Here is a 26,525-nt window from a genome sequence, read left to right on the forward strand (position 1 = left end):
TAGATGCACATTCCCTTTTCAGAAAAGCCTTTGATCCCCATTGGATACCCTCAGATGAGTAGGTGAAGATGCCATAACATTTTGAGCTTGGCGGTTGAGGTAGTGACTGAATGACCAGAGGTAAAAGATTAGGGCTAGATAAGTGTGGGAAAGCAAGAAGGGGCATACAAGGGAAGTACAGGACACTGACTCATTGGATTAGGTTTCCCCTCCCCAGACATCGAACACCTGTAAGTGATTATATAATAATATATTAATTCCATTGGAGAGTTAGCAAAATTGTAGATCCTAAAACCATGACAGAAATATTTCTGTTATGAGCAGGAAACTAGCCACAGATTAACTGGATTATATACTTCAACATGAGGGTGATAAATTTCCCTTCAAGTAACATTGACTGAGGAAAGTTACATCCCCAAACTCATGGAAAGACAAATCCATCTACTCAGTCAGTCACTTCCTTCTTTTCTGTTCTTTTATAAAATAGTCCTGACAAAAGCAACCGAAGGAGGGAAGGGTTTCTTTGGCTCTGTCATGGCACATTCACGAAGCAGACATTTGTCACCAGTACAGAGCAGGATTTCTTATGTCTTTTGACCTTGATATGCTTCCTTATAGAATTTTTTGATTTTTGTCTGGTCCTGGCCTTCCTCACCTGTGCTCAGTGCATGCTTTTTAAGTATAAAGTAGTATCTTATTTGTTTAATGGCATATGATGGTGAACATCCATGTGGTTTTTGGTCTCGTGTATCTCCCACTTAAAAAAAATAATGTTTTCTGATTATCACTACAAATAAATTTCAAGGGGATTGATTTTTTTAATAGTTTTATATTTTTCTGGAAAATTTACATTAATTGTATCATAAAAACATTTAAAATAGAGAAATTATATGGTATTCTTATCTAAGATTATTTTACTTTTATTATTTTATTAAGATTATTTTAGTAATTGTTTTATACTGTTTTAAGAGGTTTTTGATAATGTTTTAATTGAGATAGCTACCCTCCCTCAAGCTCCTTCCATGCCCCCTACTGTCAAGTTGATAACTTCTTTTTCTTTGATTGTATTTTTTTCATACATATGTATATGTATGGAACAAATAAATATAAATAGAACTTATTCAGTTATTTGTATGTATATGGTTTTAAGGCTGAGCACTCTGTATGGATAACCAATAAAAGGGGCTTATCCCTGGGAAAGGTTAATTTTCCTCCCAGCAGTCCCCTGCTGTCAATAGTTGTCTGTAATTCTTTGTCTAGGAGTGGGACCCCCTGAGAAATCTTTCCTCTTCCATGTTAAGTCCATTGAAACTGCCATTGTTCCAGTCTTTTTACAGCAGTTTCTAGGAGATACTGTGTCACACAGTAGACTTTCGATGTTCTGACTCTTACATTCTTTCCATATCTCCTTCCATGATGTTTACTGAGCCATATGTGCAGGCTTTTGATAATTTTTAAAATGTGTGTGTGTGTGTGTGTTTGTGTGTGTGTAAATTTTATTTTATTTTATTTTTTAGAGCTACAGAGACTTTTGAAGTAGAAAGTCTGAGACCTCCTCGGTTCTTTAATGAAGATGGAGTTATCCGACCTTACAGGCTGAGGGATGGTACAGGAAATCAAATGTTACAGGTAAGTGAAGAAATGTCCCACAAACTAAATCAAATATCACAACTTAGGGTGTTTCAAAATAGTTACACAATACTTTAAAAATAAATTAGGCTTTTATTTATCTTATTTAGCTTTATTTATACTTAGGCTTTAAAGTACATTTATTTACTATAAGATTTTTTTTTCTTTTTTACAGGCCTCAAAAAGTTTGATATGAAAACTGTTAATGCATGACTTTGCAAGTGAAAGCCAACACTAGATTTTAGTCTTAAACTTTTACAAACTCTGTGCAGCTGTTTCAATATTTGAATATAAAGAAAAGATTTTGTATGGGTAACTTATGTTAGGATGTGAGTCAATCTAACCTTTCCATAGACTATTCTTGGTTCTGCTTTGGGTATTCTAGATCTGGTGAAAACCAATATGCCTTGTTTGCCTTTAGCATTGATAGTACTTACTTAGTTAGTTAGGTTTTTCTGTTTGGGGTATTTCTTCTTTGATATCACTGCTAGTTTTTATATTAATATAATCATCATTTCAAATTTATTGATGAAGGAAGGAAAAGCAAAACTCAGGAACACTGCCACTGTAGATCATCGGTGGTTCTTAAGCATTTTTGAGAATGTCATGTTAGTATGTGTAGAGCCTCGTGGGATTTGATGCACAGTTGCAGCAAGCAGTGTCTTTTAGTAAGGAAATACAATTTGGGGGACAGTAGTCTGAGGCTGGAATGATTTGTCAGTTCAGACAACTTCATTCCTTGATAACTCAAGTTTTAAAACTTAGATTATGGTAGAAGTAGCAGATCATACCCCAGGCCATCCTGTTGTAAAGTTGTTTGGTGTTTCAAATAAAATAAGCCATTTATTTGAAAATAAGGAGTTGGCGTTTTTATAGTTTTGAAAATATTCGTGATAATAATAAACTGTTGAAACATGGAGCTTCTCAAGTTTAAAATAGCCAGGGTAAAAATTTAAAACTTTTACTATTTTACTACTACATGTAGAGTATATATTATTTCATTAAGTGTACTTTATGTCTTCTCTGGATCTTCTATTCAGTGTTAGAATGTAACTATAGCATTGAAATATAGTAAAGTAACTCTTACCTTGAATTTTAATCTTATTAACATGCCAAAATACTGCAGATTACAATAGAATTGGCAGTCTCTTGGGAGGTTGGACCTAAAGGACATGTTCTGCAATCTCTACAAGATCCTATTGTTCTTTAGAGACATAAATGTTGTAGACATTAACCTCTGGCTAATCCAGTTGAAGCATTTCCACCCTATATATGCCTTCCTCTTTTAAAGAAGAATTAACATGTTAACTTTTTACTATCTGAAAGTTGAATAGTTTGCAAAACATAATTAGAAAATAAGAATATTACTCAAGAACTATTTAATACAGTTGCTTACAAAATAGGGATTTGTAGTGAGGAGAATTTAAAAATAAACTATCCTCATTATCCAGGAACAGATTATACCGAAAGTTTCTCATGATTGATAATTGGATTTCATTGGCAAGGAAGTTTATTCCACACCTCTTTTGAATTTAAAACCATGAATTTCTACTCATATTTAAACATACATATATTTTTAGGAGACCAGTCTTTGCTGAAGGTTCTGTTTCTGTAAATAAAATCTCATGATCTTTGTCAGATTTGTATATTTTTCAGCAAGAGTGTTAAATTATTAACTTGAATACTTACAAAAAGTTTATAAGCTGTCTTGGAATATTTACAGTTAGCATTGTTTGTTTACAGATGTAAAAAGTTAGTTCTGATAGTAATAGTGCTTTTCTAAAATAAAACTGCTATATTTTTAGCACATTTGTTAAAATACTATATAATATAATACAGAATAAAAGTGGTAGGTTTCTTCTATAGCAAACAGGAATCCCTAAATTTGATCCTGAGCACTGCCTAATCCAGCATGGCGGTGCATGCCTGTAATCCATTGGTTGGGAGGTGGAGGCAGGAGGATCAGAATTTCAAGGTCTTCTTAAACTACATAGCAAGTTTGAGGTCAACCTGGGATAATGAGACACCCTGTCTTAAAACATGGGAATGTAATCTGCCTAGATTTCACCTAAATGATTTAATGACAGAGCTTTATAAGATGCTTGTTACTTCCTAGTTTCTAATGTTTATACTTTTTTCTGTGTTTCTACAAAAAAGGGTTATCTGTGTTGACTAACTGACATATGCTTATGCATAATAGTTAGATATAAAAAATATTCATTTTATGCCATTCTATCTAAAAAGTAGGATATTATTATTTCATTGCTTCCTAGAGGTCAATTAAATGACTTGTGAAGAAGTAGAATACTCTTAATATATTCCTAAAACACCTTATTGATAAATGAAACCATGTCTGACATGAGTGTATATGTGGAAGTTACTTTTAAGCCTGTTAAGTTATAAAGTATTATATCCATAGTTACAGCATGAATCACAGATGAAAACTCTGCTTTAAAATTACTATAACACCTAAACATTTCATAATTTTAACATGTTTTCCCTGCAGTTTTCCATACTTAACTAACCTTTATGCTTCTTTTTCCTTTACCATGCTGACAGAAAATTCAGGCCTACAGGGAATGGATTATGACTCACAGTAACAGTAGTGATGAGGAGGAAGAGTCTTAGCTAGGGCCCAATTGTTAAAGTTCATATGCTCCTTATCATTTCATTGGAATGTTTGTGTGACTGCTGTCATCACACCCATATGTCCATTTTTAGGAACATTAAGACTGTTTCCTTATAAAATGTGTTCTGAACATCATGATGGAACAAAGTAACTTATTTACACACAGGAAAATGTATTTATCAGTCAAAGTGTAGAGTATATCATATATTATAAATTTACTTTGATATAAGCTTTGTATTGCACAGTTTGTCATTAAGATCTGAAACTAGACTTAAATGAGGTTTTAATGTTCATGAGTTCTACTCTAAATTAACTGCCTGGTAGCAAAACACCTTTTTAAAATAAAAATGTCATATGAATTTTCTGGGCTGTAATGGAATACCATTGTTACAAGAAACACAAGTGGGAGAGAGGAAGAACAGGAGTACCGTTTAATGTTTTGTATGTATTTAGCACTTGAAAGTATTTTTTGTCGAATTTCTTTTCATAATAAACATACACAACTTGAAGCTGTGTGGATTTGTTCTATTCCAGAATCATCTAACTATTATATAAAAATCCATAATTTGTCATAGAAGATTAGTTATGAGTATAATATAAAAGTCTTTAATAGTTATTTTATTATTGCTTATTTCCTTGTATACTTCTGAAACAGTGAACAAAGTTTATTGAACAGTCATTTATTATCTAATGTACATATTTATATATTGTATCTCTATTAAAATATAGACTAATTCAGAACAATAGAATTTGCATAATAAATTATAAATTTAGACATTTTTCTGAATGTAATAAATAAAGAGTATCTTTGTCTCTGAGTTTTACAAGCAAATCTATTTTATGTTTGGGTACTAAATTTTTATTTTAAGCAAATATAATTATCTTGTCCTACTTTGAAAGACTATTAGATGTGGTAATAACAACAAAAAACAAATGCCCTAAAATGGTGAATTATTAGTAGTCTTTGTAATGCTTAATCACTTCTGACTGCTATGTCTTTTGATCAGTAAAGGAATAAGGAGTATTTACCTTAACTTACAGTAAACACTTTACTTATATTGAACTTACATTAGGTTGAATGAGATAATTTTCTAATTTTTGAGGTTTCTTTTCAACTCATGCTTTGATTTCTGCATTTAATTTTTGCACTTACCAAGTTTTCATTCCTATAAACCATTATCTCCTATGCTCTTTGAAAATGGCCATCTTGCAATAGCAGAGAACGACAGCTAGCTAGTAATCACCTCTTTGGAGATTTGTCTTTTCCAGCATTTGGTCACATTAAAACAAAAATCAAGGGCATGTAGAGCTAGCCCTAAAAATAAGCAAATGTCAAAGAATTTGTTGTTTTTATTACATTAATGCTCTTGAAAATATGTAGATTAAAATAGTGACTATAAAATAATGACCACTAAATCACACTGAATTTGTCTTACACCTACTGTTTTCTAACCCGTGGCCAACATCACAAAACTACCTCTTCTGCTAAAAGCTGGAAGAACACAGTTGTCATACTGTGTGTACATAAGGAAGGAAAGGTAGAAAAATGTCTTGATTTCGGGTGTTGTAAAGCATAAAACCTTTCTCAAACAGAAAGTGCCAAAATCTTGGTTTGCAAGACATTTTCTGAGTTTTCCTGTGGTGAATACCTGATGCCTATTTCTGTAGTCCCAAATTCATGGAAATGTTCTTAACTATTAAGAATTTATTGGACTGGAAATGCGTCTCAGAAGTTAAGAGTGCTTCTATCAGTCCCGAGTTCAATTCTCAGCAGCCACATGGCAGCTCACAACCATCTATAATGATATCTGGTGTCCTCTTCTGGCCTGCAGACCAAACACTGTATACATAATAAATAAATCTTTAAAAAAAATTATCTAGAAAAATGTTCTGATTATTTTGGCAGTGGCTTGCCATTTTAATTAAAAGAATTAGAAGTAGAATCATATTTATTTAAATCTTTTCAACAGTAAGATCATGACAGTCATGTGTAAGTTTTATTGAGTGTTCGTGGGGGTTCCTCATTACTTGGTTTAGCCCTTAGGAGTATCATATGTCCTTAGCAATGTAATTGCCCCTTCCTGGTTTTCTGCCACCATTGAACATTTTAAAACATCTTTAACCACAAGTACTAATTGGTTTTCCAGTTTTGCTTTTTAAAAAGCACTGCTTTTATCAGAGAAAAGTTTCACACTGAAAATTGCTCTGTTGTTTTGTACTGTTGTCATCTTGGTTCAAGTATAGAATTGGAGACAAGTACTTTATTGTTCTGCACCTACCCAAAGGACAGAAAAAGAGTTCACATTTGAGAGTCTTATGATGTAAATAGTTCCTTTCTTTATTTATGACTATACTTAGCAAGGTTTTAAATGGTGTCTGTCTAATAAGGAAGTCTGTGGAAAAGCAATATTTGGAACTTATTTTGTAGTAGTGTACCTTTTTATGTAGTTTAACTTTATATTCTAAATTTCTACATGATCTTTGCTTGTGTGTGTAAAGTAGGAATAGTTTCTCTTCCCTGAGTAATTACTATTGGGAATTCTTTATTTCTAATTGTTTCTCCCTTGTACTTGAATAACATACTGAAATCTGGCAAAATGAAAAAAATTCTAAAATTGCATGCATCATAATCATGTGTAATTGGCTAAATTTCTAAGAGCTTTTGAACGAAATCAGTTAGCACTCACGTTATAGTTAGATAAATAGAAATCCAGAATAGCATTAGCTTTAATATTCATTTGAACCAAGAAACCAAAATAAATCTTAATTTAGTCAAACCCTTATAAATTTCAGCCTTGGGACCTGCCAAGATGTCTTAGTGACTAAAGGCACTTGCTGCCAACCCTGATGACCTAAGTTTGATAACTGGAACCCACATGGTGTGTCCTCTGATTTCTATACATGTACCTGGGCCTACACAGAAACACATAGGTAGACACACACACACAAGCAAATAATAAACTTTAGCTTTTTTGAAATCATTAAAAATATTTTTCATTGATGTTTGTTTTAAGGTCATGTTATAAAATGTACAAACTAGAGCCTTGTAGATGCCTTTTGACTGTGGCATTTCATACATGATATGAAAATATTGTATTTATGTCTCAGTCATGTACATTGAAGAATATTACTATCATTGCTACTATTTTGTCTAACTTAAATTATATGGTAAAAATTCGATATTTAACTTGGTTATACTAATGGAAAGAAGGTCAAAACCAGCTACCCTGTTACTGAGTCTTTTTCTGCTGCATCTTCAACTGCATCTCAGTTTTGTTATAAATTTCCTTGGAAATGAATGTATCCTAGCCTCCAAATATTAAAGACCCAAGAGTTTTAAATAAAATGTTATCAAGTACAGACATTTAGATAAGTAATGATGATCATGTAAGAAGAATGCCTGGTTTATTCATGATTCTCAACTAGCTCCTTTGTAATAAATGAGGTCAATTAAAAACATGTACACTTAATTTAATCTAAGTTCAGTGAATGAAGAAGTAAAAAGCATCATAGGAAATTTTGAATCAAAAGATAATAATAAAGTACATGAGTCAGAATAGGTCTGAAATAGAAAACAGAGTAATTTATGGTTGTCATGAGTTTATGGTTTTAGTTTAATGTGGTAAAGCATTTTCATATCCATGATTATTTCTCAGTAATGGTAAAGTCGGTGTGGAGGATATTTAGCAATTATTCTCTGTAGTGTGCCTTCCAATATCAGCAAATGTATAATGCTTCTGTAATACTGGATTTTAATGTAGTTCTCAATACTTATGCATATTATAAATGTGAAATAACAACAAGGAATCTCTCTTAATTGAGCTATGTCATTCTTGAGGATCTTATGTGGTGTTCAAAATTTAAGCCAGAAAATAGTAGATAGTATGTTTTTAAAAATCATATTATAAATTGTATTTATCAATAATCTGTTACCTATATTATATCTACAAAAATTTTCTTACCATATTGAATAAAACTTGCCAATTCTATGAATATTCAGTCTTAGAGACTCTAACCAGGTGAGAGGCATCAGAGCCTATGTAGTCACAGCGCTCAGGAGGCCAGCCTGGCTAATGAATGAGCTCTGGACTCACTCTTGATTCAAAAATACCAGGCTGGTAGGTAGGAGATTCAATTATATTAATAGGTTCTTTATGTGTAACTGAACCTATAAAGCCCAAAGTCCTGCTCATGAATGATTTCACCAACATTGATTCTGATGTAAAACTGTATTTAATAATTGATATAGAAACATTCAAAAATTATGTTTTCACATTTGTTAAAATAATCTTTGTTCATTAAAGACAATTGGGGGATGGGTAAATAGCTCAGTGGGTAAAGGTGCTGGTTGCACAGGCTGGCAACCTGAGTACAGACACCTAGAACCCACAGAAAAGCTAGAGACAGCAGTGCAAATCTGGCATGACTCAACAAGGTGGCATAAAGACCTGTGTTAAGCAAGGCAGAATGACAAAAGCAATACCTTGAAAGTGTCTTCTGGTCTCCACACACACCATGGCACTTGTCCCTCCCCCAGACAGTATGTGAACACACTTCTAAAGTAAGAATTGACAGAAAAAGGTTATCATTTGTATTCTTAACCATATATGGGTTATTTCCTTTTTAACATTTTTATTCATAGAGTTATGATTTAGATGCATGAATTCTATTTAATTTTTATATTACAAACTTTTATAAGCAAGATTATTAACTTCTAAAGATTAAAAAAAAATTCTACTCATTGTGTAATTCCCACATGTGAAACACCTAGACTTAATACTTAAAGACACAAATGGCCATTTGACATTTCTGTTTTCCTTTTTCGTTGAATGTATTTTCACCTTTTAACATTTCTTGTTCTAAAAAAAATTTCTTCCCCTTAAAATTAAATCTCCTGAACTGTATCTGTGAGAGTGCCTGTGAGAGTTCCATTGTATATAAGCATTGAGAGCTGAGTTGTCCCAGGACAATAGCATGTTCTTTACTATTTCAAGTGTTTTTAATTTGATCCATATTGTCTTTGAATTCTTTACAGAGTTATAATAGTTGCTATTGTGCTAGTTGTAGGAGGGAGACTGCTTTTGTTTGTTGTCTTTTCTTTCAGAAATTACAGGTGTTTAATTAGCTTCAAACCCTGCCTTGCTAGCCATGGAGGATAACTACCTTCAGCATCGTGGTCTTTCATTTTACTTCAGGAAGAGAAGGACAGTTTATCTGGAAAAAAGGGCTTAAAAATAGCAGTCAGACCACAGAATAGTACTGGACACTCTTCTTCTGGCTTCATCTAAAGTTTTGAGTAAGTGGACAAGAAGTAGGAGACATAGCTTATTTAATTCCCACTCTTCATTTTGTAACTTTCCCTCTCCAGAAAAATACTTCTGAATGGAAGGAGAAAACTGAAGATAGCCACATTTATTTATTTATATGCAAATTTTAATTTATAGTGCCTCAGAAAAAGCAGAGCTTGTGGGAAGGGCACTGTCTCTCTTGGATGGATTCTGATTACTACTCTAGCAGATTCTTTGTCACACCAAGTGATGGTAAAAAGTACTTTCTGAACAAGACTTTGAAGTTATTTGTGTCTTCTTCTGAAGTGATGGCTCTCCTTAGGAATTGTTCCACTTTTGTTCATATTAATTGAAAATTTATTAATTAAAATTACCTTTTTAAATCCAGAAAGTAAAATAAGACTATTTGACTTCTAAATAATTTTTAAAATTTGTTACCACTACAGTTGTTACATTTGTAAATATAATAGTAGGTAAATAGCATTATAATAGAAATTCAGTACATATTCATATTTTTAGACCCTTGAATATTAAGCTCAGATAGGCTCCATTTGAACTTTACCCTCTTTTTTTTAACCAAGGAGAATATGAATATAACACACACACACACACACACACACACACACACACACACACACACACACACACACACACACACACACACACACGGTTAAACACTAGAGTAAGTGCTAGTTTAGAAAATCTTCAGCTCTAATTAAGCTAATTGTGCTAAATTTTGAGGCCAGGTTTACAGCCCATGAAGCCACTATTTACTTGCTAGAACTTTGCCTTTTATTCCCTAGTTTCTGTGAACAGATTCTCACATGGGGGAAGCTACCAGTGTTCTGGTTATAAGAGCACTAATATTATGAAAGGTATTTTTGTTTACTGAATAAAATAATTTTTATATGGGCCTCTTTTATTCATTTCAAATTTTTTCATATGTGAGAAGAAATACCATTTTTTTTATTTTTCAGTTAAGTCTTTAAGAGTCAAATGATACTTTACAAAGTGGTACTGGTGTCTTAGTCACTTCTGATAATTCTAATGGATTATGTAACAACCTACCACATACAGGAACCTTTTGGAAGTACTGTTGAGAAATACACACTTAAATATGTCTGAGGCAGTTACTGTCATTAGAGATGTAGTGTAGTCAATACAAGGATGAGAGACTGGATATTTCATGTGAAATTAACTTTTCTGGATTAAATTGCTAAGCTACTCTGAATCTTAGACTTTCTCAAACAAACAAACAAAAGATGCTACTTACATATAATTGGATTTTTCTCAGCCTGATTTGGGGCCATGGTTTATGTTAAACTACAAACCATGGTTTTAATTGCTGTTCGTTTGTCTTTGTTGAATCCCTGTTACTAGTATCTTAGGGTTTTGGTTTTTGGTTTTTGGTTGTTTTTTGTTTTGTTTTGTTTTTTTGCTTTTGTTTCCTTGAAAGAAATTGGGGTTACAGTGCTTAAGACAGTAGTTAAGTTTCACTCATCCCTCATAAACTTAATAATTTAAGTGATAGGGATTAAGTGCATACCATGGTAGAGGCTAGCTTTATAGCATACGGTCCCTCACACTCCCCCTTCCTCACTGAAATGCAAGGCTCTACAGAACTACAGGAACTGAGCAAAAAGTACCCATCTCAAGAGAATTTTCCCAGATACTTACAAACTCAAAACTAAAGAGACCTTTCTGAATTTGTAGGGTATCTAAGCTATATTTTAGTGAATTGCCCAAATGAGATTCCATAGCATCTGCTGTAATATCTGTAAAATACATAAAGTCATCCCTCAATATCTACAGGGGATTGGTTCTAGGACCCTCAGGGATACCTAAACCTCTAGATGCATATGTGTAATATCAAAGTATTTACATGGAGTATAATTATATTCTCCTGTATATTTTAAATCATCTGCAGATTACTTATAATCCCAAATTCTATATAAGTGCATTGTAAATAATTGCAGTTTTTAAAAAATACTTAGAATCCCAAGGATGACTGGGTGCTGAAACCACAAACAGAAGGTTAACTGTAGTGCTGTGGTTACTCATTTTGATATTAAAAATTGTTACTTGAGATATAGCAAGACCTTGTGGGTCAAGGCTTGGATTCTTGAACCATTTAACCTTAATTTAGTTTTAACTTTACTAACTTTAATCGTTTGATGCCTGTGTGACCTCTGTTCCAAAAATGGATATAATTTGTAGTTTCACTTGTCTTGATATTGTTGTTAGGATTAAAACAAGTAAGATAGTAGATGTGATTATTATTAGTATGCCTAATAAGAACTCTATTGTATTTTTATTATTCCAGATGAATACCAATTTATGCTAGCTCTTGGCCACCATTAATAAACTATGTATTCCTCATTTGTCTCCTCTTTGCCAAGATAAAAGCATCATTAAATCTCATCCTTTTTCTTTCCTTTCAAGGTTAGTAGAATAGTTATAATACCATGATAATTTCTACATACTAATTGTTGAACATAGAAACAATAAACTCATTTGGACTGTTTCTTATTATACAGTATTGGAAGAGAAATGCTATTGTTATTTCAAGTATGTATAGGAGGGATAGATAAATACTGATGCGTAGATGTCCTGCTTGAAATTCTTTAGTAACTGCACTTCTTTATATCCATGCACACACACTATTTTTAGACTGTGTTAGGTGGGCTAGTAGTCGGCTGGGAGCATAATTCTTTGCTTTCTCCAGTCTCTTTTTTTGGCTGCACTAGTTGAAAAGAGTTCACATCTCCTGAGATTTAACTTCTTCACTTGATTTTATAGAATAGGGTTATACTCAGCTTTCTTACATAAGCTGCCACCATACCTATGTTTATGCTTCAGCTGGCAGTCAGGATAGCTCATGGCATATGAATAGACAAAGGTATGGGGCTTAAATACTTTCCCTTCAAACCTAATGACAAAGCATTAAGATTGGACATTTTAACTGCCTTGCCTTTCTGTTCATTGTGTAAGAAAGCACTGAGCTTTGAGGTTTTTGCTCCTACTATGGTTCATTACAAAGCTTGATTGATACCTTCTTTAATCATGGATTTAAGTTGCAACTAAAATGACTTAGTAAAACTTTTTTAAATTGCTAAATGCTTAATAATTCTTAACAATTGTAATAGTTACTCCAATTTTCTGAAAAGATACAGTTCCTGCACAGCATCCAGTTGCCTGTGTCTTTCTCCCTGTTCCTTCCCCTCCCTCCCTCTCCATTCTTTCCTGGGACAGTCTTACTATGTAGTAGAGGCTGGAACTTGTGAGGAAACTCAGGTTAACGTGCATCATCCTTTTAAGTGCTAGTATTACAGATGTACACCACCTGGCTCATTTTAATTACACATGTTACTATCTTTATTATGTATTTACTTATTTAGGTTTTTTAAGGCAGGGTCTCTTTGTGTAGTTCTTGGTGTCCAGAACTCACTGTGTAAACTGGGCTGGTCTCAAATTCACGGAGATCTGCTTGCCTCTGCCTGCCATTTTTCCAAGTGTTGGTATTAAAGGCATGTGCCACCATTCCTGTCTCACATGTTGTGTATTTAAAAACCAAAACACAAATCTCATACAACTAAGAAACACTGTTCTAGGAGAGACATGTATTTTGATCATATTTTAACTTGGAGTAGATTTATTCATTTATGTTTAGTAAAGTACCATAGGAGCTTGTCTTTTTCCAAATTCAGACAGGAACTGTTTACCAATAACCATGTGAAATGTTGCCTACAGATTGTTTCTTACACAGTGAATGCAGTTTTAGTTGTTTCTATTTCTTTTATAAACTCCCTTAATGATAAGTAATTCATATATACTATTAATGAATAAAGCAAAATTGTTTTTCATTTATCACTGCACTACATAAAAATAAGGGTCACATGTCCTAAAGGTACTGGTTATTGTTAAGTCCTTGGTACTTCAGCCAAATATTTGGTGTATAAAGCTTCCATATATTGATGCCTAACCTTTATTGTACTCATTCTTTTATTTTACATGGTATCTGAAGTTAGTGTAGTGCAAACTTTCAAAATTATGATATATTTAGAATAAAAACGTTGTGGAATTTTGACCTGTTGATCTAAAATAGTCACCTAAATTCAACTGCTTAACAGCTTGCCTCCATAACTGGCATCTGCCAGGTTTATCAAAGACATTTTTAAGGTAGCACAGAGAAAGTGTGACTGACACTCTAAGAAGGGCCATGTCACAGTGAAAAATACGCATTAATGGTCCAGAAAGTCATAGTGTTCTAAGCCATGTTTGTGGTTAATCCCAAGATAATCAGTTAGCTGTAATGTCACTACACAACTGTGGAGGGTGAAACACCTGATCCTCAGTATGTAGATTGTGTTGGATGAACAATTACATTTTCGTCAGAGTCGGAGTTTTGATGGTATTTAGAAGTGCATAAATCTTCATATAGAATGTGTTTACAAAGTCAAATAATGAGCCAGAAAATTGTGACTAAAAGTGCATTTCTAGACTGCAATGTGGTTAGTAACCTATCAAATTCTCTCCTATGCTTCTGCAACTTTAGATTCAAAGTTTTAGACTCTGCCTACACCGTGCTTACTCAGTTTCACAGGTTGATAATGAAAGTACCTGTCAAGCTATAAATGCATGGTGACTATTTATTCAGAGATATCAACTGTAATAACAGGGACATGGTTTATGTTTGGAAACATACTGTTATCAGAATGTCCATTTGTTTTTTCCAACGTTGCATATGAAGAATTAACAGAGAACATTGCACCATTTACATTTGTAAAAGATTTGTGACTTGCTTATATTAGATGCTGTTGTGACTATTGAAATTGGTTTAATTATCAGGCACAGCTTAGAATTGTTTTGTCTTAAGTGAAAAACAATGAAAGATTCGACTGCAATACCCTGTCTCGAGACTGACATGGAAGATACTGGGAGCTGAACACTGGCTTTATGTGTTTTGAAGGTTATACTTTATTAATGAGCTGTATAGACTTTTGACTTTTATACTGTGGTCTGAAGAAAATCAGTATTTGTATTCTTGGTTTCAGAATTTGGCCATAAAAACGAGGAGAACACTTTCATAAGCTTATTTATTTCAGATGAAAGACAAATTGAATTAAAGTGTGTATAGTGTATATAGTAAGATGAACTACTTCTGCTGTCATCAGTACTCTGCCCAAGCCCAGACAAAGAGGAAAGGGAAAGAATAAGTAAAAGAAGGAAAAGAGGTACATGGGGTCCTCACAATGAGTGATAATATCCAAAAATAATGTGTATATTTTCACTTTCAAATTTTTCATCAATAAAATAACTGCTGGGCTTGGTGGTACACCTGAGGCAGGAGAATTGGGAGTTTGAGGTCAGCCAGCATTGCAAAGTAGAACTTCATCTCAGAGCTTTGTAGCTTTATCAGATAGGTTGTACATAATAGATAATTTTTCTTTACCACTGTGAAAAGGGTTTATTTTCCTTCCATGTTGAAATGAGTTACCAAGTTTTTCAGATATACTACTATCTGAAAATACCTTCTACTCCTCCTCTGTAAAATTTGATGCTGCTTTCTCTTGGCTTGCATTTATCTGTTTCATCTAAGTTTTCAAATATACTTACATAGTTTATAAATTAATAATCCTCACTAAGTTCTTCTCAATCTGTGACTATTTCCCTTCACTTTGTGTTTAACTGTTCTACATATTGCAATGTAGAATAAAGATGTTTTCCATAATATTTTATAATCTCGAAGTTAAAAAATGTGCATGTCAGTTACTTCCATGAAAGTAATCTGTTTGCCTCACCCTGCTTCCTGGTGTTTTATTTGCTTCCTTTGCCAATAAAGGTATAAAGGTGAATACTCTCCTCCTAGTCTTCATCTTGGTACAAAAGACTAAGAGGAGAGTATTCACCAAGATGCTTAGGAAGTCACAACGTTTTTTCTAAACTAAATGATTTTTTTTTAATGTTGCTTCATAGGATGCAGGGGTTTTTTAGCTATTTAAGATCTCTTGGAATTTCTCTCCATAGCTCCTAATATGCCTAAATTTTCTCCCCACCCCCCTTGGGTTTTTCAAGCCAGGGTTCTTCTGTGTGACAACTCTGACTGTCCTGAATCTCACTTTGTAGACCAGGCTAGTCTCGATCTCACAGAGATCACCTGCTTCTGCCACCATTGTGCTGGATTAAAGGTGTGCGCCACCACTCCAGATTCCTAAATTCTTCATATGCACCGTTTTTTAGTATTCTTAGTCACAAATTTTACATTACTTGCCTTCAAAAGATAGTCTGCTTTTATTTTAAATATCCAAGGTACTTGCATCCTAAAAAAATAATGTTGAAATAAATAATAACTATATGTATAGTTACATTTGTATTTTCTAGAGCAAAGAATTGTTAACAAATGTTAACAGTCCTGGAAGTGAACTTACACATTGTTAGTAGGCTTTGGGTTTGTCCAGAAACTCTGCTTCATGTTTTGTTAGTCAGTTATGAGACTGGCAAAATGATTTTTAAAAACAGAAAGGAACCTGTTATTTCCTAGTAATTCCTACATTTAAATGTGTATACTTACATGTTTCTGTACAAGTGTGATAGGATTCAAAGATAAAATGTCTAGGATGTTTTAATCCCTAGTAGATTGAGTTTGAACATGTAAGCTAACATCTTCTAAAAGCCTACTACTTAAAAACTGTCATTTCTATATTTGTGTAATCTCAAATCAGTGTGATAAACACTTTTACAAAGAAAATAAACAACAATTTCATGCATATTTAATTCAATTTGTATGTGTAGTTACTATATTAAGAATGTTAATGATTTGCCTCCACTACAAAATTTTTTGAGAATAATAAAATGGAATATTTCAATTTTATTATTCTTTTTTATAGGTCATGGAAAATGGAAGATTTGCAAAATACAAGTATTTTACCCATGTCATGATCAATAAAACAGATATGTTCATGATAACAAGACGGTAACTTCTTTTCCTTCTCTAATATAATTGATAAGGGTGACAGGTTCATCATTTCCATATAGCCACACTGATTGCTATAAATTCTGGTCATACGTTTAAGTTCAGTTTTGTGTATGCTTGTAGATAAACACAATCATAAATAAACAGAATTATAAGTTAGTATTTCAGCTATTTTTGGGGGGTATGGAAATTGTGTAGAGCTGACCTCTCAGGTAGACTTTGCCCTCTAAATATCACTCAGGTTATTCCAGAAGTCAGCAGTCTTCGTAATGGCATTTCTTCATAAGAATGCAGAAGTTTACTGTCGTAACTGGGTACACCAATGTGAGTAGGACAAGATACTCCCAGCTATGACATCTTCAGAAAAGCCTGTAGACTTAAGGACCAATGGGTGTTTTTCAGCATCTCCAGCAATCTCAGACTGGTGTACATGACTGAGAGCAAGGGCCTTTCTGGCTTGTGTCTCAGCCACATGCCATTTATAAATCAGTTTCTGAAAGTGTGTGCTATCAGTTTAAAATTGGTGTCTCAACTACAAAGAGCATCTGTGGGGAAATGGCCTTTGAATGAAGGATTAAGTAGAATCATAGATGAAATGCATTTTTCTTATTTCCCCCTATGAAGCCGCAGATGTTGTATTTTTTTAATTTCTCTCTGATTTTGACAATGACAGGACTTGATTTTTCCCTGGAAACCCCCAAAGATTTTCAATATGTTGATTCTGTTCAGTGTTGTTAGAAAAGCCTCTTTCTGGTGGCGGGTGCAAAGTATATTATTGTAACATGTTACATGTTCTTGAATATTTTCTGGTAATTGGTTCTGTAAATGCTTACCATTCCTTAAAAAGAGCTCTATTTATTATGACTTCAGCTCAGTTTTTCTAGTATAGGTCATGCTGTACATTTCCCACTGAGCATTGCTTCAGCTACATCCTACAGATGTTATAGTTTCATTCTCACACTATTACAGTTGTTTTTCCCATTTGAGATTCTTTAACTCATAGCTTGTTTTAGAAATGCCTTTGTTTCCAAACATTGGGGAGTATTGTCATTTTTTCATCTTTCTGTTAACCAGTTTCTAATTTTGGTCCATTGTGTTCAAAAAACAGATACTTTTATGGTTTCTATTGTCTTAAATTTGTCTCTTTTGGGTTTTTGTTGTTGTTGTTGTTGTTGATGTTTGTGGTACTGGGAATCAAGTCATGGCCACATACTTTTTAGGGAATCAGTTTACCATTAAGCCATACCTCAAGCTCTAAATTCATTAAGGTTTTTTGTGGGGCTATAGAATGGCTTGGCTGTTAAGAATACTTGCTGTCCTTGGAGAAGATCCAAGTTTAGTTCCCAGCATCTATATGGGCTGGTGCACAGTTGATAGAGGAATGTCCTTTTGTATGCTGTGAATATATGTTTCTCTTATTGCTTGATGAATAAAGCTGTTTTAACCAATGGACAGACAGGATATAGCCAAGCAGGAAGTATAGGCAGGGCTACCAGACTAGGAAGATGCTGGGAAGAGGGACATAGGGAGTGAGTCTCAAGGAGATGCCATGTAGCTACCAGGAAGATAGGATGCCTGGGCATTCTGTGGTAAGATAAGGCCACATGGAGATACACAGATTAATAGTTATCAGCTAATAATTGAGAGAGCTAGGCAATAAGAAGCCTGAGCCACCAGCCAGACACTAGACAGCTGCAGGTCCCCGTAAGATAGAAACATCCGTCTACACACAGTCACCTATAACTCTGGTTCCAGGGGATTCCATGGCCTCTTCAGGCCTCTCTGGGGACCTGCACACATGTACACATACATACACATTACATTTTTTTTGAAAAATAAGATTTTAATATGACTTAGTATCTATATGACTATTCCATGTGTGCTTGCCAAAAAATAAAAACTAAACATAAATCTTGTGTTGTTGACATAAGTTCCTCAATTCTCAAAATGAATCCTTTCGTCCCCTTCCCCTAGTGGTGTGTTGTTTGTAACAAAAGGAACATTTGGGCAGCTGACATGTGAATGGCAGTATACTTTTGATGAATTTACCAAAGAGCCATTTATTGTCCATGGAAGAAGATTGCGCATTGAAGCAAAGGTATGTAGAACAGACTGTTTTGATATTTATATTTCTCTAATAGTGCACTAAAGTTGACTCTTTGATTTGTTTTTTATGAATGCTGCTCTGTCTCAGGATAGCTTCCCTGAGACAATGTAATTGTAGCATCTGTAAGGGGGAGAAGTCATTTCTTTATTGTATTTCAGCAATTGGGTTTTCTTTTTAATGAAGTTATGAATTCTGTTTATAGGAACGGGTGAAATCTGTATTCCATGCCAAAGAATTTGGAAAAATAATTAACTTCAAGACTCCAGAGGATGCTAGGGTAAATATAATTAATCTTTTATTTAAACCACATAGAAGCATCTCACTTTGAAGCCATGTTTTGCAGCAGGTAAATTTTGTTTAGGGCTTTTGTTTTTAACAGCTTTAGTACATATAATTAATGATATTTTCTTCAAACATTTTTCAATATATCCAACAGTCTGGCTTTTCAAATCAAATTGCTCTTCATTTTTTGAGACAGGGTCTCAATATAAAGTCTAGGATATCCTAGAACCCACCATTTTCCTGCTTCGGTCTCTTAAGAGCTGAAATTACAGGTTTTGGCATGTTTTGTTAAGTGCTAACTGTCATACAAACACCAAGAATCATTCTGTTCTAGTGTTAATCTGTCCACTCCAGCAGAGAAAGTGTAACTAACTCTGTATTGCTAACTTCCTTACTGCACAGTTGCAGTGGTGTAACAAAACAAGTAAGAAACCAAGGCTGTAGTCAGAAAGGGTAGGTTTCAATATTTCCTCTCTCACTCACTAGTAGAACTTAGTGGGAAGTCATTTAACCCCAGTTTCTTTGAAATGGGAATGGTCTAAACTAGAGAGCAGTGAACATGCTTTGGGGATCACGGCAATTATAAGAAAATGAAGCCTATGAACTTACATCACATTAATCATAGCTAAGACACTGTTCTTGATAAAGCATTGTACTGTTTAGGGTAACTCATTTTAAGAGCACTGGACCTTTCACTTCATCCCTGTGCCTCCTGCCTTCTTATATTGTCCATCAAATATGACTACCAGTGTGGACAGAGGTTTCTGTCCATCTGGTCCCACAGCCACCAAATAAACACACAGAGGCTTATATTAATTATAAATTGTTTGGCCGATAGCTCAGGCTTCTTATTGGCTAGTGCTCTTGTAATTATTAACCCCTTTCTATTAAACTATGTATTGTCATGAGGCTGTGGCTTACCTGTAATACTCTTGTTACTCCTTTGCCTGCTACATGGCGTCTCCCTCTGGTGACTGCTTCTCTGCCTTTCCTCTTCCCAGAATTCTCCTAGTCTGGTAGCCCTGCCTGTATATCCTGCCTGGCTACTGGCCAACCAGCATTTATTCATCAGCCAATAAGAGGAATATATATTCACAGCATGCAGAAGGACTTCCCCCATCATACCAGTTCACTTGTCACATCTAGACTCTGATTGCTCTCCTCCTACATGCCTTGGACCAGTTAGGGTATGCTATGCAATTTCTATCAAGGTAGTGTGATTAAAGGCAACATTGACATACTAATCATAGGAAAGGGGAATGAATTACCAAAAAACGTGGACTAAAAACACTGAAATGTTTCTTCCAGGAACTAGGAGACAGAATAGAATATGCTAACTGGGCTTTTCTTTGAGGATAGACTTTTTACTGTTTCAATTTCATTAAATTTTGGGGCTGTTTTGTGTGTGAGCAAATGTGTGTCTCAGTCTTGGCAAGGTGCTTGTATCTAGAATTTGTTCATTACCAATATTTTGGCACTTAGCTATTCATAATAATCTGATGATCTTTATTTCTGTGGTGTCATTTTGTAGTGTCATTTCTGGTTCTGAGTCTTTTTATTCCAGCCAAGAGGATTGTCTCATTTGTTTATCTTTTCAGAGAGTTACAGCTTCATTGGTTTATTGGTCTCCTTGTCATTTATTTGTTTTGATTCTTACTCTTTCCCCTAATTTGGAGTTTGGTTTGTTGTTTTCCTAGTTCCTTAAAGCACAGTGAAATGGTTTATTCTCTGTGCCTGTTGCTTTGATTAAATTCTACTCTCTCTACAATTTTTCTTCTAAAGTTGTTTTCTTTTTTTTTTTGGTTTTTTTTTTTTGGGGGGGGCGGTTCTAGACAGGGTTTCTCTGTGTAGATTTGGAGCCTATCCTGGCACTCGCTCTGGAGACCAGGCTGGCCTCGAACTCACAGAGATCCGCCTGCCTCTGCCTCCCAAATGCTTGGATTAAAGGCGTGCACCACCAACGCCCGGCCCTAAAGTTGGTTTTCTATAAGTATGGCTACTCCTGATTTCTTCTGCATTCCATTTGCATGGGATATCTTATTAGTCCCTTCACTTTTAGTTCATATTTGTCCTTAGAGATAAATGCATTTCTTATAAATCACATATTAAGTTTGGGTTTGGGGTTATATGGGTTCTTAATCTAGTCAATTATGCTGTCTTTTACTTGGAATATTTAATCCACTTATATTCCACATAATTATTCATAGGTGAGGTCTTAATGCAGCCCATGTAGAACTTGAGTTTAACTCTGTCTTGGCCTTGCCCTGTTCCCCAGCAGGTGGTATCTTGCTCTGTGCTCTGCTGCCTGGAATTAGGAGAGGGTGGTAATTGTAATCAGCCTCTTAGCTTAGTTCCATTGGCCCAGTGACCAGGAGTTGGTTGGGGTTTCACTGTGGCATGGCATGGCTGGATTTCAAATCTAAGACCTGTGCTTAATCAACTGCCTTGCCCCTCCGGGGAGGGAGGGGGCAGGAAGGGGGGACATCCTTCCATGCTGATTTGCTTGAGGTTGAGTTACAGTGTGTTATGAACAACTCTTACCTTCCTTCTTAGATGTCTTTTTGTTCTGACAACTCAATAAGCAGGATGTGATCTCACCTGATTTCCTTAGCTCTTGTGAAGGCAGTTTGATACATTTAGTGAGGAGACAGTCACCAAAGCATCTCATTTAGCTACCTTCTAAATCTTTTGGAAATGGTACACAACTATATCACAGCTTCACTCATCAGGCTGATCCCACAATCATAGACATTGTTGATAGAAAGGTTTGTATTCATTTCATTTTAATAATTTCTAGTCCTTTCAGCATAAAAAATTATCATGAGAGGAATAAAACTGCTCAAAGATGTTGCTATGCTACTACCAACTACAAAATTGTAATTGTTTCTACTCAAACTGAATACCTATATGCAGAACTGGTGCAAGATGGAAAGAGTTTTGCAAAACTGACTTTTCAGACAATGCCAGTTATTTAATCACCAAAATATCCTTTTTCTGGCAGACTAGTTCATTGTACTTTTCTTATTCTCAAGATGATTCTTTAATTCCCAAAGTGAACTTCTAATTCCAAGGACCTTAGGGAAATACTATTCCTCTGACATCTGGGCTATGTTGGTGTTCTCTTGTACCATATGTAGGCTATTAGCTAACAGTTTGTCTAAACTTAATGTTGGCTTTTAGATTTCCATTCATTCTACTTTGTTTAAACACAAGTTCATTGAAATTAGTAAGCATTGCTGTATTTCTCCCCAACAGTGGATCCTTACAAAGCTGGAAGAAGCAAGGGAACCATCTCCTAGCCAATGAAGAGGGAACACTGCCTGGAGGCACAGCAATCCAATACTACAGTTCCCATACTGTACCTTCTAACCCCTGTGGAAAATAGGAGTCATTTCAGGGAGCATATGCTTTTAGATGCTTAAAAAAACAAAATCAATCAATTGGGCAAACAGTTGTGTGATTAAACTACTAGAAGGTCCATTCAGTTTCCTAATCTGGATCATGCATCTGATATGATTCTTAATATTTTATAAAAAGAAGTGTTTACTCCAGGATATTCTCAGTAATGGTAGAAAGCTTGCTCACAGTGTCCCTGTCAAACAAAGTATAGTTTCTCAGTTAACATTGTAAACTTCTCTCATGTTTACTTTGTCTCCCTGTGTAGTGGAAAATGATCAGATTAAGCACTGCCTCAGTAGTGACACAGAAAACTTTGGTAATTTCTTCAGAATCATGAAGTTCTTTTTAAAAAAAAAAAAAAAAAAAAATTTCGTATTTTCCTTATTTTTCAAAAAAAATGATTTGGATTATACTAAAATGCATAGTATAACTGAAAAACAATCTTTTTTGAGATTGGACATAATACCCCTTGGATCACAGACTTAAAGGCTTTAAAAACTGAGTATGATACCCAAAAAGGTAAAGTCCCTCCAGGTCTTTATTTAGTTCCTTGGAAATACTTCCTCAGGGAAACTCCATGGATTAACCCGGTTTGTGTTGTTAACAGACAGTTGTTTTCAAAGTAAAAAATTAAAGCCTTAATAATGCTTACCTTTGTTTACTGGTAACAGGAATTTAAAAATACAAAAAAAAGAAAAACTTTCTAATATCTTAGCTGTAATGAACTGTGTTCGAGAATAAAGAGTTCACCTCATGAGTTAAAGTGCAAACCCTAAGACCTAACCAGTAATCTATCCTATTGCTTTGGATTAAGAATTTGAGGTTTGCCTACTCTGTAGTTATTCAGGTGATAAACACTTAAAAATACAGGCTCATCACTTCATCACTACAAAAATTCTGAACTCCATCATAGTAAAAAAAAAAAAAAAAAAGTTACAGGTTTTCCCCCTTTGGTTTTTTGTCCAACATCTTTGCTCTTTACTATTAATGGACTATTTAAAGTGAAACAGAATGTCTTAATCGGTTATTGAATAACACACAGTGTTCAATCTATATTGTGATGTTACCAACTTGTTATAAACTTGTGATGAAATCTAAGAGTTCGTTTGGTCACTGGGTGTTTAATCTGCAGGGTTGTTAAGCCTCCTGCTTTGCTGTAAAAGCTAGAATGAACAGCATGTCAGACTGTAACTGCAGTTGTTGCTGCTACTGTTACCATCTGATTTCAGAGAACACATTGATTGTTTTTGGTGGCACCCCAAATGCTTTCTTTGCTAAATGTAACTTGAATGAAAAGATGACACATCACAAATTTTTGTAGTTGTGCATCCCCAAGATGACCTTCTTCAAGGTAAGGTACAAGCTTTCTCTTGCTGAGCGCCTCCAAGTTTGCAAATTAAACCTGTGAAGAGAAGTCTTAGAAGGTTGGTATTGTCTCTGTATCTGGAATGTTGCTCTCCTGGCATCCCAGTCATGGCCAACAGTTAACTACCTCATTAGTTACTTCTTTCATGAGTTCAGAAAAATTAGATTCCTAATTCCCCAGGTTTGCCATAATAAAGTGCAAAAGTAATAGTTAGCATAGCAATTCTGTATCTTCTGGCAGTTCGCAGGATGGGTTTTATTACTAGTGCACATACATAGCTAATATGCCTGTCCTCCTTGTTCCTGCATCTTCTTGTTCTTTATGAATTGTGGACCCATCACCTCCTCCCATTACTTTCTGACTATGCAGTAGGAAGACACAGGTTGTTCTATGTCTAAACAGTGAAAACTAAGAACATTAACCACCGTTAACATAGATGAGACATTAGCATAACATTTTATAGTTTACGGTTACATGTTTTATTCAGTAGTCTTTCAGAATCCAGACTCCTTTGAGAAAAATCATCAAGGAATCATAGTGTTCAGATTTCTCCAGTAGCTTTGCTTTCATAGTGTTTGTATTTGGGGGGGGGGTCTTCCATAATTTCTTTCACAATCCATTTTTCAAATAGGTAGCAGCAGTGGTATCCCAGTGAATATTACTGTGCCAATATCTAATCTCTAAGAAGCACCCACAAGTTGGTGCCCCATTCCTACCAAGTTTAAAAAAAAACAAAAAAATACTCAACATTGAATTTCCTGTACTTTGGTATCACCATGTTGACTCATTCTTTAGCCTGTGCCACTTGCTCCCATGTATAGGCCTCTGCATTAATCAGATCAAGACAAAAGGCATGTGCCGTATGTACTTATAGGTGTCTAAAACTAACATACCTGCCTGTGTGCCTGATCTTTGCTTCTTATCTCTGATGCAACTAAAATCCTCAGTGGCGGTGTTTTTCAAATTATAGATCTTAACCGTTGGTTCGTGTCTTTAATAGCTAAAGACAACCATAATTCAAAAATGGAATAGTAAAGAAATACAAGAACAAGAGAACACATAGGAACAAATGCTCTATTTATAATTTAAAACGTTAGCACTTTGTAGTGTTAAATTTTTAAAAAATGAATACAAAAAGCCTGAAAGACTAGGGCTATCCATAACTGCTGGAACTGTGGCCAGGATTAGGGCCCTGATTCCTGGGAACAGGGTGGTTTAGGTTGTATATTTCTTAGGTAATGAAGAACAGACTCAGAGCACAGTGGTCATCTTTAGGGTGAGAAGTCAGGAGAACTCTTGTTCTAGTGTATCGAATGTTTCACTTCCCTTTCCTCATAGAAGACCAATGGAACCAGGAAATGCATAAAAATTAGCTCAGCAGACGACACCCAAAAGACCACAGGCTGTGGTAGAGCCCTGTCTCTACAGGGCATCTTACTCCCATCTGCTTTCTGTCTGGCTCATACATGTGGCAAAGATCCTGAAAATCAGGTAGCTAACTATGTAGGGGACATTATTGTAGAACCGGAGCACTTACCTGTTGAGGGTGCCATACAAATAAATAGAAGTACATTTTAACTAAAAATACTGCATTTCCTCATTTCCATTAAGACCTAAGTAGAAAAGGAAGACTGGATTGAATCTGATATAAGAAATCCAAAAGTACATCCGTCTGATTTCTGCTGGTGCTGCATAGAATCACATATCGGTCCTCACTCTGGAAAAGAACCCTTTGCCTGTTCCTTTGGGTATATTTTTGAAGTCTATACTTCATTGTTAATGCTAACCCACCTCAGTTTACATTAGTTAGCTAAATTGTGGTTTTTATGATCTGTTGTGTGTAGCATGGAGGGGTGAGCATTATAACCAATAGCATGATTTTCCCCACTAATCTAGAAGGAGGTGCTTGGCTAAATGAGAAGAGGCTGTGTCTTACTCAGAAGCCCCGTTAATGTTTCTTCAGTTAAAACTTTTTCTACTTTATTGCCTCTTTTGTAAAATAATCTCTTTGTCATTTAAAAGTATGTTTACTTTAGCATTATGGGTTCTTGATTTTTTTTTCTTAAACAGTATAGCTTTTTTTTTTAAAAAAAAGAGGAAAATTAGAGTTACCCAAAGCTTGACATATAAGAAATGTAACTTCATATTTTATAGGTCAATATCAATATTTTTTCAAAATTGAGTTTTTATACAAATACAAATTTTAGTCGTAGTTTAATACCTGCTGTAATCCATATCAAATTGCCTTGATTTAAAATCTCTGTCACTGAACATATTTCTGTGATATCAGTGCTTTCTTCTAGTAAAATCTTTGTAACAAGGACCCTTCACGAAGCTGTTAAAAATGCCTAATGCTTATAAGTGTTACCTCCAGCAGAGTGATGAAAGCCTCAGTATTTATGATGTCCTCTACCACCACTATTTCAAAGTCACCAGTATTTGGGCAGAAAGCATTTCAGAAAGCAACATACTATAGCTTAGAATAGAATATCCTCAGTATCAATGAAAATTCCCTCAAGATCACCAATAATTATAAATTATATTTAGAACTTGTTAGAGCATATGTGTAGAAAGTTTTAAATGCCATCTCTGTATACAAGTGTAATACAATTAACAAAGTTGTTGGGGAAGGTGTGCTTTAATAAAAAATACCTTCTCTTCTTAGTTTTTTAATTGTACAGTTCCATTTTTATGAAATGACCAGACTAGTATCTTAACTATTTTTATATTGCTTTAATAGCCTGTACTTCTTTGGAATGTTTGTTATTTGGTGAAAACATGGCCATTGGTTATTACGGGTTTTAAAAGTATTCTTCATTGCATCAGTATTTCCTTTGCTTTACTGTTCCTAC

At 34.6% G+C, this 26,525-nt stretch overlaps 1 protein-coding gene across 3 annotated transcripts in view; it reads left to right on the forward strand.

Moving 5' to 3' along the window:
* Window positions 1-23,405, forward strand: part of Vps13a (vacuolar protein sorting 13 homolog A) — a 173,391-nt gene extending 149,986 nt beyond the window's left edge. Inside the window, exons 68-72 of one of the 3 annotated variants that reach the window (XM_027406577.2) lie at window positions 1,518-1,629; window positions 16,434-16,519; window positions 18,494-18,617; window positions 18,829-18,903; window positions 22,164-23,405. In XM_027406577.2, coding sequence (XP_027262378.1) covers window positions 1,518-1,629; window positions 16,434-16,519; window positions 18,494-18,617; window positions 18,829-18,903; window positions 22,164-22,214 — 448 coding nt within the window. In that variant the 3' untranslated portion in view covers window positions 22,215-23,405. Of the gene's footprint in view, window positions 1-1,517; window positions 1,630-1,804; window positions 4,768-16,433; window positions 16,520-18,493; window positions 18,618-18,828; window positions 18,904-22,163 lie in introns of those variants that run through there. The other 2 variants (XM_027406578.1, XM_027406579.1) reach the window with 2 other exon arrangements.
* The last annotated feature ends 3,120 nt before the right edge of the window (window positions 23,406-26,525 follow it).

The sequence above is a fragment of the Cricetulus griseus genome, chromosome 3, assembly GCF_003668045.3.
Source record: "Cricetulus griseus strain 17A/GY chromosome 3, alternate assembly CriGri-PICRH-1.0, whole genome shotgun sequence".
Taxonomy (NCBI): domain Eukaryota; kingdom Metazoa; phylum Chordata; class Mammalia; order Rodentia; family Cricetidae; genus Cricetulus; species Cricetulus griseus.